The following is a 15,147-nucleotide window of genomic DNA, read 5'->3' as shown; positions in this document are numbered from 1 at the left end:
TTGTGCAAGACTTCAGCTCATTTCATTTAAAAAAAAAAGACTTCAGCTCATCCCTGAAACAGGACGCCGCACTCGACGGTATTTGTCGACGATTTGAATCTATCTTGTTGGTTTCTTCTAGCAGAGTCAGAAATGTACTGTCTCAGACCTGATAGCATCTGATTAGAACTGAATGGTATGCAATTCAGTCGGAAGTTTCATACATGCGGTCAGATAAAGGAAGCCATACATTGTGATTCAGTTGGACATCTCATACAAGACTACGAGTCGATGGACAAATTAAGCTATAAGATGCGACTACAAAAACTAAGCACAAAAGGCAATTACAGCTACTGTCATCTGGTAACGCACCAAACTGAACTTTTTACCGAACTAGCTGTTATAGTTGGTAGAAAGAAGCTGATGTCAGGTAATTGTAACCCTTGCAATTTACCAGCTCACCTAAAAGGTACTAGCTGAAGCCACTTGAACCAATATCTAGCATGTGATGTGGCCAATCACCACCGGTCCCTGCACCGGAATGGAAGGAACGGCCACAGAGCAGAGTGCCAGAGCAGCAGCCTGCATATGAACAAATTTGCCCATAGCTACAGCCGCCAGGAAAATGGCCACTGGAAAGAGGACAGATGTGAGGTGGCAAAGATGGGATTAAAGGACAGCAAAGCATGTGGTTAAGCGCCTCCACCCCCCACCCTCACCCCCTCAAAGGCGGGAAACAGTCTTGTTTGTTTGCTTCATGTCTTTTGATAGATTCCCTTGTGATCCCATGTTCTCGCTACAGGTAAATTAAAAGCATAACATAAAGGGAGAAAAAAGAGCAAAGCTGAAAGGCGAAAGAAAAATAAGACGAAAAAATCAAAATAAAGACGAAAAAAGGGTAAAAGGTCGTCATAAAGCTTTTGGCTTTTCGTTTAGGCGGGAGTTTACACGGACCGAGTCTTGTTGTAACGCAGACATCGTAGCATCAGAGACCTAGGCCTCCAACCGTCCAATCACTTTTTTTAATGGTTCGGGAGAGCATTCCTACCTAAATTGCATTGATAAGATGTGGTATAATCATAAATCAACGACATTGGTTTTAAGTGAAATCAGGCAAAATCTTATAATGCACAGTTAATTTGGGAAACTGGGCTAATACCATGATCAAAAAGTACCTACGTAGCTAAACTAAGTCTAAAATGGTACCATACTCCATCACAGAAGTGATAATGTGGCATAGCCACGAATTGAAATATCAATACCCGTGTACAAGGGAAAACTTGTGGACTAAGCCACGGAAACAACACCATATCCCAGCACATAGATGAAACTGTGGCACATCCACGTATGATAACACCATGCTACAACACAATGTAGCAGCATCGTAGTAGCATCACGTTGGGTTCACTGGCCTTAGTCGCATGTTGTGTGAAGGTGGCTGCCTGCGCGCCGAGCGCGATGCTTTCGCTACACAGTTGCTTTGCCCCATCGTCACCGCGTCGACACGATGGCACACCTTGCCATTTGAGCCCTCAACGGCTCGCGCAGCAGCAAGGCATCTCGTTCCTGCTTCGGTGGAGATAGAGGTAGGTGGTGTGGAAGTCACAATGACAACGCCTCCATAGAGGAAACCGGCACCCGCAGGCGTCGACATTGTCTTTGGTTGGAAACCAAGTTTGGCTTTCGCCGACGACTTCCACCTCGTATAGTCCATTCATCGAGAGCCACAGCTATATCAGCTCGTGGCTATGGCAGTGGATCCACACCGGATCTGAAGCTCCCTGACCGCTGTGCATCCATGGAGCAAACTTCGTGGAATCACCGGGATGTGCGAGGAGCAGCGGCACCCCTACGCACCGAGCGCAGCATTTTCGTTGCACGGCATCCGATGACCATGGTACTGTCTCTACTGGAATACTGCAGAGCTCGTCATCAAGATTAGACAAAAAAGGAGCGACCACCATGAGCACACCTTGGTCCTCTTGACAAGAAGCAGATTGATTCACGCGACCATCGCGCCAACCAAATTGGAAATCACCATGAGACGACGAGCACGCATTGGAGGAGCATTCATGTTGCGGCAGTGCAACCCCGAACCTTCGAATGCAAAGGGGCCGAATCCAGGCCTCCACCCGAATCTGACGAACTGAAGGAAGCCGAGCCATGGCTGCCCACCACCGCACGGCCCCCCACAGAAGCAGCAGAGCGCCGCAAGGAGCACCATGGTGCTGCGCGCACGAGAGATGGCGCCGTCGGCAGCACCGGCGGCTGCCCCGCCAACAGCACCAACGAAGTGCCTGTCCGAACTCCATGGCAGGTTATGGCACAGCAGCCATGAGGGGACAGATCCAGACCCCACGGCCTCGGATCTATCAACCAGGAGGTGGCTTGGAGCAAGCAAGCACGAAGATAGACGGAGCAACTGGATTTTTATGGAGAAAAGAGAGGAGAAGGAGGAGACCTCAAGGAAGGGAGGGAGAAGATGCAAACAATCACCGGCTTCGGCACCGCCGCGGGCCGCCGCCACCACTTGCCGGACGCTGGTGGCGGCGGCCAAGGGAGGGCCCGGCGGGTGGGCCTGGCAGCGGGCGGCGGAGTCGCCCCTCCCGTGGCCAGGCGACGCGGAGGGGTACCTTTTTCCAAAATCAATTCCAAAATCAACAGATATCCATCTCAATCTAGTTGCATTTTAGCCGCATGCTTTACTGTCTTGTGCAAATAAATGTTTAATCATTGTAACTAGTTTAATCGGCATTGTTAGCTAAAACTATACGAGTCGGTCGAATCATAATCCGTACGAAATAAGATCGGCCGGCCGGTCGGTGCTTTGCTTTCCTCTCAAGATTATCCAGCATTGTTTTTTGGAACAGTACAGCTCCACATTTTTCAGACCCATAAAAAAATACAGTTCCAAACTCTTATTAAACATTATACATGTTTGTGAAAAGAAGAAACGGTCTGTCGAATTATTGCATGAGATCAGTCGGCCGGTCGGTTGTTGCTTTGATTTCATCCAAAACCTGACTCGGACAGACGCTCTGACCTACCAGCACGCATGCTAATCTGAATATTCTGCTTCGCATCCTAGAAGCTGGAGCACACAAGATCCGGATGAGATGGCGAATGGCGATGCTATCCTCACCGTCACGAGGCTCAGCGCGTACTCAACTAATCTTTGCACCACTTGCCGCCGCGATTACCATTTCTGCATATCTTCAGAAGCAGTTCAGAACCCAGCGACCGGCCTTGCAGGCTGCACATTCAGTCAAATGATGTACGGACTAGTTCTTCGCGGTTTCCTAAACCACGAGACCGTCGAAAAAGCTACTACTCTAATTTTGGATGACATGTGCTAAGCCAAACTTTGAACACAAACTCAATTAGTACTAGTTAACAAAGGAGGCTAATCACACCGACAAAAGATCCTCGGCCTGTTGTTGCATGAACAGGATTAGGTTACTCAGGCACGCTTCCAGAAGCAAGCCCCTGTGACTTCAAAACGTACTGATTGAATACTGTCTTGAAGTCTAAAAAGTCCATATTGCTGACATGCTGCTTATGCAAACACTATGCTAGTTTATCCAGCCATTGGGAGAATATTCCTGGTCAAACGCACGATGCCTGAGGACAAAAATTAGGAGGCGACGAAACAATTCTGAACGCATGGTGCGTGTTTCTTTCCTGCATTTGGCACCGTCTCAATGATGCAGCAGCAGCAGGTGATCATTAAAAAAATGCTTTCCTACTATTGAATGATTGTGGCCGGACATTTATAAGCGGGTAGGGCGCGTGGTTTACATGCCGGATCAGCTCATTTAGCTTACGCCAAAAACTTCTGTTTGAAAATGCTTGATGAAGTTCTGCAAGCTTACGCTAACCCTAGTTTTAGCAAGGGCTAATGCTAGTAGCTTGTTAAAATAATCAGAGTTGAGAGCGCACTCGATCCAAGCAATTGGCGGCAATGAAACTCTCTGTTCACACGTCAGAAAAAACAAAAGGTGAGACCCTATTTTTTCAGACAATAAAACAAAGGACAACGACGATCTTGTCATTTTGCACACGAGATTAGAGTAGGACACGGAATCTGAACGCAGATAAGTACAAGCTAACCCATGGCGAAAAGTTCCAAAGCTACAAAATAGCCAGAACCAGGGAATTTGCCCCAAGGAGAGAGACCTGAACCTGACCCTCTTGGCCTCTTTGCCCTGCACTGACGTCACGTCGTGCACAGTCTAATCCTCGGATCATTCAACGTCAACGCCTAAGAGCCCTGGTCGCAGTCGACGTAACCGCACGCCACTGAAAATTCCCGTTCTTTAATCCATACGTATGGGTTGACTAATTTTTAATTCGGATCACATTGAATGCTAATTAAAAAGACTAAATATAATCTAACTACAAAACTAATTATGTAAATAGAGACTAATTCACAAGTCGAATCTATTAAGTCTAATTAATCCATCATTAGCATAAATTTACTGTAGCACAATATTGCCAAATTATGGACTAATTAGATTTAATGAATTCGTCTCACGAATTAATCTCCATTTATGCAATTAGTTTTGTAATTAGATTATATTTAATATTTTTAATTGGTGTCTAAATATCTGATGTGATGGGACTAAAGTTGTTGAGCACGGGATCCAAACGGCCCCTTATTCCTGATCAATCGTCGCATTTTTTTTCATACACAGGCGAATACCTTAGACCGAGACCCTGCCGTGGTTGCTGGTTTGGTGGTCTGAGAAGGCATGCAAAATGCGTGCGAAAAAGCTCAGGGAAAAAGGAAAATGGAGGCCCTGTTTCCCGTCCGGATAACGCCTCGGACGCACTGAAGACGTCAGGAAAGTGGCCGAGTCCTCCAAGCGACCAACACGATTGGTCCGTTCCTTGGTTCACCCGAACCAGAGAGCCCTTCTAGTCGCCAGTCTCAGGCAGCTACCAAACCGCGGTTGCTTGGAGATGGAGATGGTCTCACTCTAAAGTTCAGACGAAACGAGCATTTCGTCACGAGATAAAAAGGGCTTTGGATTCGCCGCGTAGTAAAAGATCTCCCGGCGCCCAAAATGTCAAAAGTGGCTGTGAACCTGAACCACGTAGAGTGAAACGACGGCACACGGCCAGGCTCCGGCGTGTCCTGTCCTTGTCGCCGGCGAGATTTTTTTTCCTGGCTGTGATCTTTCGCTAGATGCAGCACACAGTGAAAAAAAAAATCTCAGAACAGAAATATTCAGGGACAGAGACGGGTACCAGGAAGAATTTGTAAATTGCCTGTCCTCCTCGGCTCCACGTCGGATCCGAGAGGACAAGACCAAATTTGCCGCCACGATTCATCGACATGGCGGGGTCGACGTTAAAAAATAGTCCCCTTTGGAGAAATTTCTTGTCAGCCAAGAACAGCACATACTAATTAAATGGGAGTTTAACTGGTTTAATTGTCAGATTAATTGCTAGCAAATCGCACCACCACGTCTTTGATTAAAGTAACGGCGACGAGGACAAACCAGTCCACGATTCAACATCGCTGACCACGCACCGCCGAGAAACACTTTTCGACCAGTTCATCCTATCCGTTAAAAAATGTTACTGCTACCAATTAACCAGTAGAGTAGAACGAGCGTTGTCGTACATCAGAAGATGAGAATGGGAAGGATTAAACAAATGAAGCAAAAATTGATTAGAAATGCTTCTAGAGCTCTAGACTAAATGCTAAATCCTCATCGGTGCTATGTACATGTCGAGATTTTTCCCGGCTAAAGGCTAATGCCCACGACGGATCAGTGAGCTCTGCTCACATGACGGAGCAGGCGTTGGGGTTCTCGTCGCTGAAGAGCTGCGGCGCCGGCGCCATGTCGAAGCGGTAGGGGTACGGCGGGTACGCCTGGTGCTGGCCGGCCTCGGGCTGGTGCTGGTACGGCTGGTGGTAGTAGGTGGCGGCGCTGGGGTTGGCGTGACCCATGCCATCCGCATTGCCGTAGTAGGGGTACGGCGGGTAGTAGCCGGTGGGGGGCGGCGGGCCCTGCTGGTACGCCACGTAGCCCTGCGGCGGCGCCACGTGGTACGTGCTCGGCCCCGCCGGCGCCGCCATGAACGCCGCGGCGGCCGCCGTGGACGGGCCCGCCGCCGCCTCCTCGATGCCCTTGCCCTTGTCCTTCTTGTCGTCGCCGCCCGGGGCCGCGGCCGCGCCCTTGTTCTTGTCGCCGTCGCCGCCTTTGTCCTTCTTGTCGTCCTTGCCCTCGCCGCCGCCGCCGCCGTCTTTCTTGGCGGGCGCCACGGCCTCCACGTCGCGGTTGAGCTTCTCCTTGAGGTAGGAGAGCATGGCGGGGATGTCCATCGTGCCCCTGACCTTCACCTCGTCCTTGGCATTGCTGTCGAGCACCACATCTTTCACCCCTGGAAGAAAAAGTCAAAAGCGTCAATTTTTAAGCTGCCGAACAAAATTAACAGCAAATTCAGGGTAAAATCAACTGAATCAGAGGAGGACAATGAAACAAAAGCTCTCACCTTTGATCTTGTAGATGCGTCGCCTGATGCGGTCGGCGCAGCCGTCGCAGTGGAGGCGGATCTTGAGCAGCACCGTCTCCTGCGGGGAACCAAAAGCAGAGGCGTTTTTTAGTTGCAAGGTCAGACGAGGAGTTGAAAGCATGGGAGAGCCGATTGCGTGGGCGGCATTGCCTGTTGTGTACCGACCTCTTTGGGTTTCTTCTGCTCCGGCGGTTGCTTCTTCTCCTTCTCCTCCTTGGGGCTCGCGTCCTTGTCCGCCTTCTTCTCGCCGGCGCCGCCGTCCTTCTTCTCCCCGGCGCCGGCGTCCTTGGGCTCCGCGGCGGGGGCGGCCTTCTTGGGGCCGCCGCCGGCGGAGATGATCTCCACGGCCTTCTTGGTCTTGGCCTCGAGCCGCGCCTTGAGCGCCGCCGCGTCGGCCGTCCCCGCCACGACAACCCTGTTCGCCGCCGCGTCCGCCACGATCGACTCCACACCTGCGACAAGAACCGGCGACGGCGAGTCAGCACAAGAACGAACCCAAGGAAGCTAGAATCCCCAAACTGGACAAGACCCTGTGAATGAAAAACAAAGAAAGGATCGCCCTTTGGCGAGCGCGTACCAGGCACGCGCTTGATGGCCTTCTTGACCTTCTGCGCGCAGCCGGCGCAATGCAGCTCCATCTTCAGCACGACGGGCTCCGCCGCCGCCGCGGCCTTCTCGGCGCCGCCATCTCCTCCGTTGCCGGCACCCATGGACTCAAGTACTGGACTGGACTCTGGATTGTTCCTCGGATGGGCGCGTGTGTTTTTTGAGTGTGTTTTTCTCCGTGCTTGTGCTGGATTTGACGAAGAGAGGAAATGCCAAAGGGGTGGGCAGAAATAAATAGGGGGGGCGGAGGGGAGGAGACAGAAGGGAAGGGAGGTCTCACCCCCTCCGCGGCTCCGCGTGCGGGAGGAGGTGGGGCCAGGCTGTCAGGCTAATGCTGATCCGTATCCGCGTCGGACAAAGCGACTCCCCGCCTGCCTGGTGGTGTGCCTGCCCCGGTTGCAGTCTTGGAGAAGGCGGTAAGTTTCTGGCTGGCCGCTGGCAGGCTGCAGCTCGTGTCATGTCTGGTGGCGGCTGGTGGACTTCCACTTCCTGCTGGTGTGAGAGTTTTGGCTGCTGCTGCTGCTTCTGCTGATGGATTGGATGAGTGCCCGTTACGGTCAGCTGTGGCGTCAGCGCGCAGACGATCTCCCTGGCTGGCGCTGGAGTCTGGAGTACTACCAGCAGTACTGTGCTAGTGCTGTACTGCTCCTTCTAGTACCTTCTGGACTGCTGGTAGCCTGGTACGGCAACAGCGCACCACCATTTTCTCCAATCGATTTTAAAGTTGTACTCGTACTGTACATGAATTTTCAGATGTTGAATTTGATATTTTCTTTTTCAAAAAATGAGATTTTTTTGTGTGGGCGACACGTGTCAGGCTCGGACACGGTGGCGCGTGCTACAGGAATGGTACGTAGTTGTGGAGTTTGTTTGAAGGCTTCCGAGTTCCAGCTCCATACCTCTGTGCATGCGTGCAATTATGCAAAGCAGCAAAGGCGAAGCGAAATGCATGCAGCGGCTCGAGATCACGGGCCATTCTGAAACGATTTTTTGTTTTTTACACGGTTCAAGGTAGCTGCACATGTACGAATACCTACTACTCCGTGGCGGGAGGGGAGTACAGCTTCTCATTTGCAAATCAAGTAATGTTGCTTGACCCGGAAGAGAAAGCTTACACTTTTGTAGTGTGAAAAGGTAACCGCACGACCGAAGATTAACGTTCATTTCAGTTACAGCTGTGTGCCCTAAAAAAGTTTACAGCTAGTTGTGAATTTTTCTTCGAGTAGAGCATAGAAGGTGTTTCGATACAAGTCCTAATGTATAAAATTGCTAAACTTTAGCACTAGCTCATTCAACAACCAGAGATGCTAATGAAGCGGGTAAAACTTTAACAAAAATTTAAAAATTTTAGCATGGGGTATAAATGCTAATAGAAATTAAAATTTAGCACTCAATTTTAATCCATCCAAACACATTCTTAGCCAGGTGATCGATCTCGGTATCTCACTGCTCCCCTCGTCTTATCTTTTTTTCCTCGGCAGTTCCATGAGGTGCGATGTGACCACGAGCTTACGCAAACGATAACGAAACTACAGGTACCCGGTTTAGGGGGGGGGGGGAGCAAAAGAAATCTCGCTCGCGTCGATGCAAAGGGACAAGCTGCAATTTCTTGCTACTGCTACGTCCCCTGCCGTTTTGTTTTCGCTTTCGTTTTTCTCTGTTCCATGCGCGTGGACAAGGCGGTGTCTGTCGGCCGCGTGATGCCGATGATGACGACACTTGTCTCGCCGAGGTTGGGGCACGGGATGGAATCTCAACGACGCTTCCCTGCTCCCAACCGGCGGCTTCTTCCTTCCTTCCTTCTCCATCCTCGAACCGAGTAGGAACCCGCGCGGGTCTCGAATCTAGCTAGGCCCAACAACGCGGACCTCAGCGTGGGCTTCACGCTTCCACATGGCGCGTTCACTTCTTCCTATCTCCTCTCCGCGTATCAAGGAAAAATTCCCATCTTTTCTGTGGACCATACTGTTGAGAACTTTTGGGCCATCAAAGTTCATAGATTATATGGGCTGGGCTAATCTGGGCTGTCCGTGGGATGTTCTTGCGTTCTGGGCCGATACCCTCTCGCGTCGCGCAGATGATAATCCACGGCGGTCGCGAGACGCCACCCGTCGTCACGAACGCGAAACCGCCAAAAAAGCCAGCGGCTGCTAAAGGGAAGAAACGCGAAACAAACGGCGCAAGCCAAAAGAAAACCAGAAAACATTTTGGGGTCCCGTGTCTGCCCGCTCTCCCGACGATTTCCATCTCTCCCTCCATTTTGCCCCCTCCTCCTCCTCCTCCTCCTTGCCGCTTTAGGGTTTCTCCAGCTCGGCGCCCCGGCTCGCTCCCTCCTTCCCAATTCCGCGCCCCCGATTCGGCGCGGCCGCCGCGTCGCCATGGTCTCCGGCGTCGCGGACAACCCGGACGGGGAAGGCGGCGCCCAGCGCCCGCCGCCGCCTGTGGGGGCCCGGGCCGCCCTTGGCACGCCGCCGGTCTCCGCCGGCGCCGCGTACTCCGCGTCTACTAGTGGGGGGAGTGCCGGCTCCCCGTCCAGCCGCAGCGAGCAGCACGCCCCTGACGGTGGTGGCAAGGGTGCCGCCCCCGGGGCTGCGGCGGCGGCGTCGGCGTCCACGCCGGCCAGCGAGAGCACGTTCCTCCGCCTGAATAATCTCGACATCAACGGCGACGACGCGCCGTCGTCGCAGGCTCCTACGAGGTTGGCTTCTCCGATTTGCTTATCAGTGTCGCCTCCAGCTGCTGCTGTGTGTGACAGTGTTCCATTCGAAAATAGTGGAGATTGGGTATAGTCACGTGAAGTGCCAATGCTAATTTGTGGAGACATATTTGCCCGCTATTCGAATTATGTTGTGGTCCAGTTCCTGTGTGGTTAATTGGCTATTTTGGAGACAGACCTTGATACAGTGTGTTGGCCATGAAAAAGGATGTCCTAAAGATACATGAACAACAATACTGTGGGAAACTGCTCGTTCCGTGTAGTAATGTGTGTATGTGAGCAAGAAAAAAGCACTTCCCAGAGATTGTAGAATGACTAGACCCAGTTGTTTAATTGTGCCTCTTTTTTGTAAAAGCCTTTGTTATTTTATTAACATATAATATAATTCAATATGTGCTTGTCCCCTTCTGTTTCATTAAAAAGAATATGTGTGGCAGGACGAATTATAAGCTGTTGTTGTTTTGCCATGAATGGTTTGTGTGCAACCATGATTTACTCCAAAGCATATATCAGATTATGCCTTGTAGGTTTGCCATCTTAATTGTCTATTTGATGTATATGCACCTATGTTAACTAGTAAAAACATTATCCATATGGCCTGCATTATTCTAGAGTCATATACTACAGAAATTGAACCTAGCAGTTACCGATGTACAGTATGTTTTGCTACTACTCATGTGGGTTGTATATGATGTCGCTGCCTGTAGATAGGCTATACAGACTTTCATGTATGCATATTTAGTTATTTACTTATAATGATAAAAGGTTGAAAGTTCATTCTGCAGAAGTTTCTACTTCTCTCAATACTCTCTTTTGTATCCTTTCTTTTAGTTACTTATCTAAGTTTTGGTGCATTGTAAAACTGCAGCAAGAAGAAAAAGAGGGGCGCACGGGCAGTTGGTCCTGATAAAGGTAACCGGGGACTGCGCCAGTTTAGTATGAAAGGTGAGACTACTTTTTTTCCTTCCTTGTTAATACTACTAACTGACAGTTATCTTTGAAAAGTTAAGATAGGAACATAGTGCAAATGTAAACATTAATGCAGTTATCTAGTATGCCTTCTGTGTTTCCATCATATTACTGCATTCATTTTGTGATGCATTCAAAGGTTCTGTTTATAGCGAATGCTACAGTAAAACAGTGGATGCAAAATATCTTAGATGTGTGTTTCATTTGTTCCCTTGCAGTTTGTGAGAAAGTTGAAAGTAAAGGGAGAACAACATATAATGAGGTCAGTACCTTTTCATTCTATTATCCAGATTTTTCTTCTTGTTGTTCAAATCATGCATTCCAAATCAGGTGGGTTTACTTTTCTGATAAAAAACCTGCAAATTTGCATATGCAAGCTCCTGAATCATTTACATGTAACATTTCTACCTTTTAAGATTTGATCCAGTATTTGAAAGGGGAAGTAAGATTGGATACACTCTAAAACCCAAATGGTATCATCTGTACCAGGATGATCTGTCCATTTGGTCATTGTTTGTAGCTGACCACTACTGTACTTTGAAAATTGAAAATTTTTTGGGCTTCCTTTTGGTCATTGAAAATTCTGCTGGTGCAGCTCTGTTTGTAGTGATCCTAAATTTTATTCATATTTATCGTCTTCCTTTTCACAGGTGGCAGATGAACTTGTTGCTGAGTTTACAGACCCCAATAATAATATTGAGGCACCAGATCCTGATAATCCCAATGCAGTAAGAAATATGCCTTCTACTTGGTGTATTTATTTACTCTGATATGTGATCAGTCCTCACTGTCTGTCAAAATGCAGCAACAATATGATGAGAAAAATATAAGACGAAGAGTTTACGATGCTTTAAATGTTCTGATGGCTATGGATATTATATCTAAAGATAAAAAGGAAATCCAGTGGAAGGGCTTGCCTCGGACTAGTATAAGTGATATTGAAGAATTGAAGGTTCTTTTCTCTCTTAAAACAATTTATTTTGACATTTGATGTACTTTTGCTTGTTTTATTCATTGCTTTGTCCCTTTTTACAGACGGAGCTTGTTGGATTGAAAGGTAGGATTGAGAAGAAAAGTGCTTATTTACAGGAGCTACAGGACCAAGTAAGGATATGACATCAGTTTCTTCTTCCAACGTTTGGTTCATGCAGTTGGATCTTATATTATTCCTATATTGTATGGCACAACCTCAGAGTGAAAGAGCTTATGGTGCTGTGGACTTTGTTTGATGGTGGCTTTACGCAACTAAAGCTGCAGCATGGAAAAAAATACATACTCTTGTCTGGCATGTTTTATCTTCATCTGTACTGATTGATCAAATATTTTGTTTATTGTTATAAGGATCCATAGTTGTCTCTTAGGCTGCATATTTAGTGCAACTCACTGTCTTTACTGGCATATGCTGTTCAGGTCATCAAATCAAGGTCCACCATTCTGGCTTCTGCATATGTATTTCACTTTTGATGTTTGTGATGTTTCATGCTGTCTCAACTGCACTTTGCTACTGTTCTTGTCTGTGCTGGTTTAGATTTGTAGAACACATATGTAAACTGTCATGTACAGTTGTCACATTCAACAAGCTGTAGCAGGTCGGCTCCATGACTAGCTAGTTTTCGTGAAACCAATGGCCCTTGCTCTGATTTTACTGAAAAGCTGGCGTGCCATCAGCATTGTTAACCTTGTTTGCCGCAATATGGCTTCACAGAAAATGTTTGCAGTAATTGTTACTTTATATTCAGTGTTAATCTTTCTTACATCTAGTACTTCTTACCGCCTACCAAACTTGTGATTTTCATACCATGGACTTTTTTTGGCATATCAAGTATGTAGGTCTGCAAAATCTGATTCAGCGAAATGAGCAATTATATGGTTCGGGAAACACACCTTCTGGTGGAGTGGCTTTGCCATTTATCCTAGTTCAGGTGAATATGTTTTCAAGTTTATGTTTTTTTTCCTCTTTTGTACACAATGGACTGAGTAAATGAATTTCACATCCTTTTGCACATGATCTAGAGCTTAATGTCAGGGATATTTGTTCTTTTGCTTCCAGACCCGGCCTCATGCAACCGTGGAAGTCGAGATATCAGAAGATATGCAGTTGGTGCATTTTGATTTCAATAGGTGAGACATGAATGATCCTTTTCCTGCCTTATTTAAACTGGTTATCAATTATGACTGCTCTTTAGTTTGACTGGTGCGAATGCTTCATATTCAAATCTCATTTAAATGCTTGCTGTCAAGGTTGTTTGCAAATTTGATTTGTGCAATACTGAAATGTCATGTCCATTGTTTTTTAACATGAAAATTATGTAGTTGCTTTATGTGTTGGCTATGTTTTAAGCCTTAGAATAATTTTAGTGGCACACAGAATAGCTCTAATGTTAACCAGAAGATTCCGTTAAACTAATTTTCAAGTTTGGAGTTGATGTAAATGGTATCAAACTATCAATGCAAAGAGCATTTTGTTCTCAGCATACTGTTGGCGCTACTTGCCCTTTTGTGATAGTATATAACAATGTGGTGCAAGTGTGCAACACTATACTAAATTGGACAGATGAGAAACACCCCCCTGGATTCTGAATTCCATATAGAAGATAAGAAAAATAAGAACCTTATGTAATGAGTTCTGTGAATCAAATGTGTCTAAGTAGAATTGTGCATGTATGCTTCTTAGATCAACTCAAGTTTTCAGTCTTAATGTTTTCTAATTTTTGTTCTGAAACTGCAGCACCCCATTTGAGTTGCATGATGACTCGTATGTCCTAAAAGAAATGCAGTTCTGTGGAAGAGAACAACATGCCAGCACTCAAGAGCCAATCTCAAATGGAGGCGAGAGCTCAAGCATGTCAAATATTTACTGGCAACAGGTACAGCATGCAGGGCGGCCAAATAATGGCACAGTTTGGTTACCAGGCTCACCGCCTATTCCAGGAATATTGAAAGGGCGTGTGAAGCACGAGCACTAACACTAGGGTGTTCGTTCACTCGCCTTTTTATCTGAGTTGTTTGTTTTATTACATTTCTTCTTTATGTAAAGGGCCTGTAAATTATTGGAAGGGGAAGGCAGCATGATGATCTGATTTAGTTCTGCACCAGATTGGTAGAACGACAGGTGCCCTGAGTAATTCTAACCGTCTTTATATTGTTTCCTTTTGTATGCTTGAGAAAAGCACTGACGTGTTGTAATTTTGTAGAGCATTGTAAAATAGGTGACCTTTGATTTGGATGAAATGCCAGCAGGATGAGTGCTTTATTCTGGCCACAAGAATCTTTGTTTGTTATCGAATTTTCTTCTACTTCTCATGTGATAATCAGACAAGTCCAATTCCACAAAACATATAGCTATGTGATGATGGTCGTCTTCAGATAATGAAAATGGTTTGAGATTACACCCTTTTGATTCAACTATCAATATTTGCACGTGGCGTTGCTACGGCTGAAAAACTATATATACATTATCTCACGAGGCGTGACCATCCCCTTGCAAGCTTAAGATACCTTTTAACGAAGTTTTTGTGCATTGCTAAGTACTGGTTACCATTCACTGCTCATATACCAGCTTTGAAACATATTTCCGTCTCACCGGTTCCATACGTACGTATGTGAGGTTTGGTTGGTAGGACCTCGAGTGGGCTATGTTCGCTTATATAGAGATAGCGCATGAGGGACGCATGCCTATGTGGAACTTGAATAGGTGAAATGCAACGACCTCTGGTGGCTATGTCCGCTTATATTGAGCTAGTGTGTGAGGGACGTGTGCCTGAGTGGAACTCGATAAGGTGAAATGCAACTATAAGATATACTCCGGTTAGAACTGAAACGTGTGGTGATAATCCGGCTTCCGGTTAAAACTTCGATTGACAGAATAAAGAATCACTGAAACTTCGATTGACGGAATAAAGAATCACTGTTTGCTATAATAATAATACTCGTATAGTGCCCGTGCGTTGCTACGGGTAATATAAATTTTATCCGGACCTACACGAGACCATCAACTTTGTACTCTTTTACTCCATGTACAGGTCGTGCCTTAACCGCGTTAGGTATTGATTGTCCGAATTCCGATTAGGATTCTGATTGATCTATCCATGTTCTCGTTAGGATTCCGATTGACGGATCAAGTAATCATTACTTATTATAGAAGTAATCATTACTTATTGTAAAAATAGTAGAGTAGAGATAGAGATGTGAATTACTATGATTTCCCCTAGTCTGTTGGGCGTTTTTTCATTTTCTCACTTCTCAATGGTTCCCCTTGGCCCAAGGTTTAAACCAGAACATTCTTGTTAACGTTTACACAAGCTCTTTGCGATCCCATTTGCTCAAGTCTCTACGTGATCTATCTCTGTATT

General features: G+C 46.9%; 2 protein-coding genes across 5 annotated transcripts; one reads left to right on the top strand and one right to left on the bottom strand.

The window, feature by feature from the left end:
* Positions 1-5,426: 5,426 nt before the first annotated feature.
* Positions 5,427-7,321, bottom strand: LOC112875767 (heavy metal-associated isoprenylated plant protein 6-like). The gene is made up of 4 exons (XM_025939738.1): positions 7,082-7,321; positions 6,670-6,956; positions 6,484-6,562; positions 5,427-6,372 (listed from the first exon to the last, which is right to left on the bottom strand). Exons 1-4 carry the CDS (start codon positions 7,212-7,214, stop codon positions 5,771-5,773), a joined length of 1,101 nt encoding a protein of 366 aa, XP_025795523.1. The 5' UTR covers positions 7,215-7,321; the 3' UTR covers positions 5,427-5,770.
* Positions 7,322-9,299: 1,978 nt separating this feature from the next.
* LOC112877936 (transcription factor-like protein DPB) lies at positions 9,300-14,060 on the top strand. Of its 4 annotated transcripts, none has more exons than XM_025942313.1 (9): positions 9,300-9,808; positions 10,695-10,771; positions 11,014-11,057; positions 11,446-11,523; positions 11,601-11,747; positions 11,831-11,899; positions 12,619-12,717; positions 12,846-12,916; positions 13,565-14,060. In XM_025942313.1, the coding sequence occupies exons 1-9, from the start codon at positions 9,489-9,491 to the stop codon at positions 13,686-13,688; spliced, it is 1,029 nt and encodes a 342-aa protein (XP_025798098.1). In that variant the 5' UTR covers positions 9,300-9,488; the 3' UTR covers positions 13,689-14,060. The 4 variants fall into 4 exon arrangements, 2 of the variants coding, with proteins under 2 accessions (XP_025798098.1, XP_025798097.1); XM_025942312.1 differs by having other exon boundaries at positions 13,524-14,060; XR_003225603.1 differs by lacking the exon at positions 13,565-14,060 and having other exon boundaries at positions 12,626-12,717.
* The last annotated feature ends 1,087 nt before the right edge of the window (positions 14,061-15,147 follow it).

The sequence above is a fragment of the Panicum hallii genome, chromosome 9 (genome assembly GCF_002211085.1).
Source record: "Panicum hallii strain FIL2 chromosome 9, PHallii_v3.1, whole genome shotgun sequence".
NCBI classification, from domain to species: Eukaryota; Viridiplantae; Streptophyta; class Magnoliopsida; order Poales; family Poaceae; genus Panicum; species Panicum hallii.
Note: the sequence above shows the minus strand (reverse complement) of the source record. Positions and strands in the feature narration are given on the sequence as shown.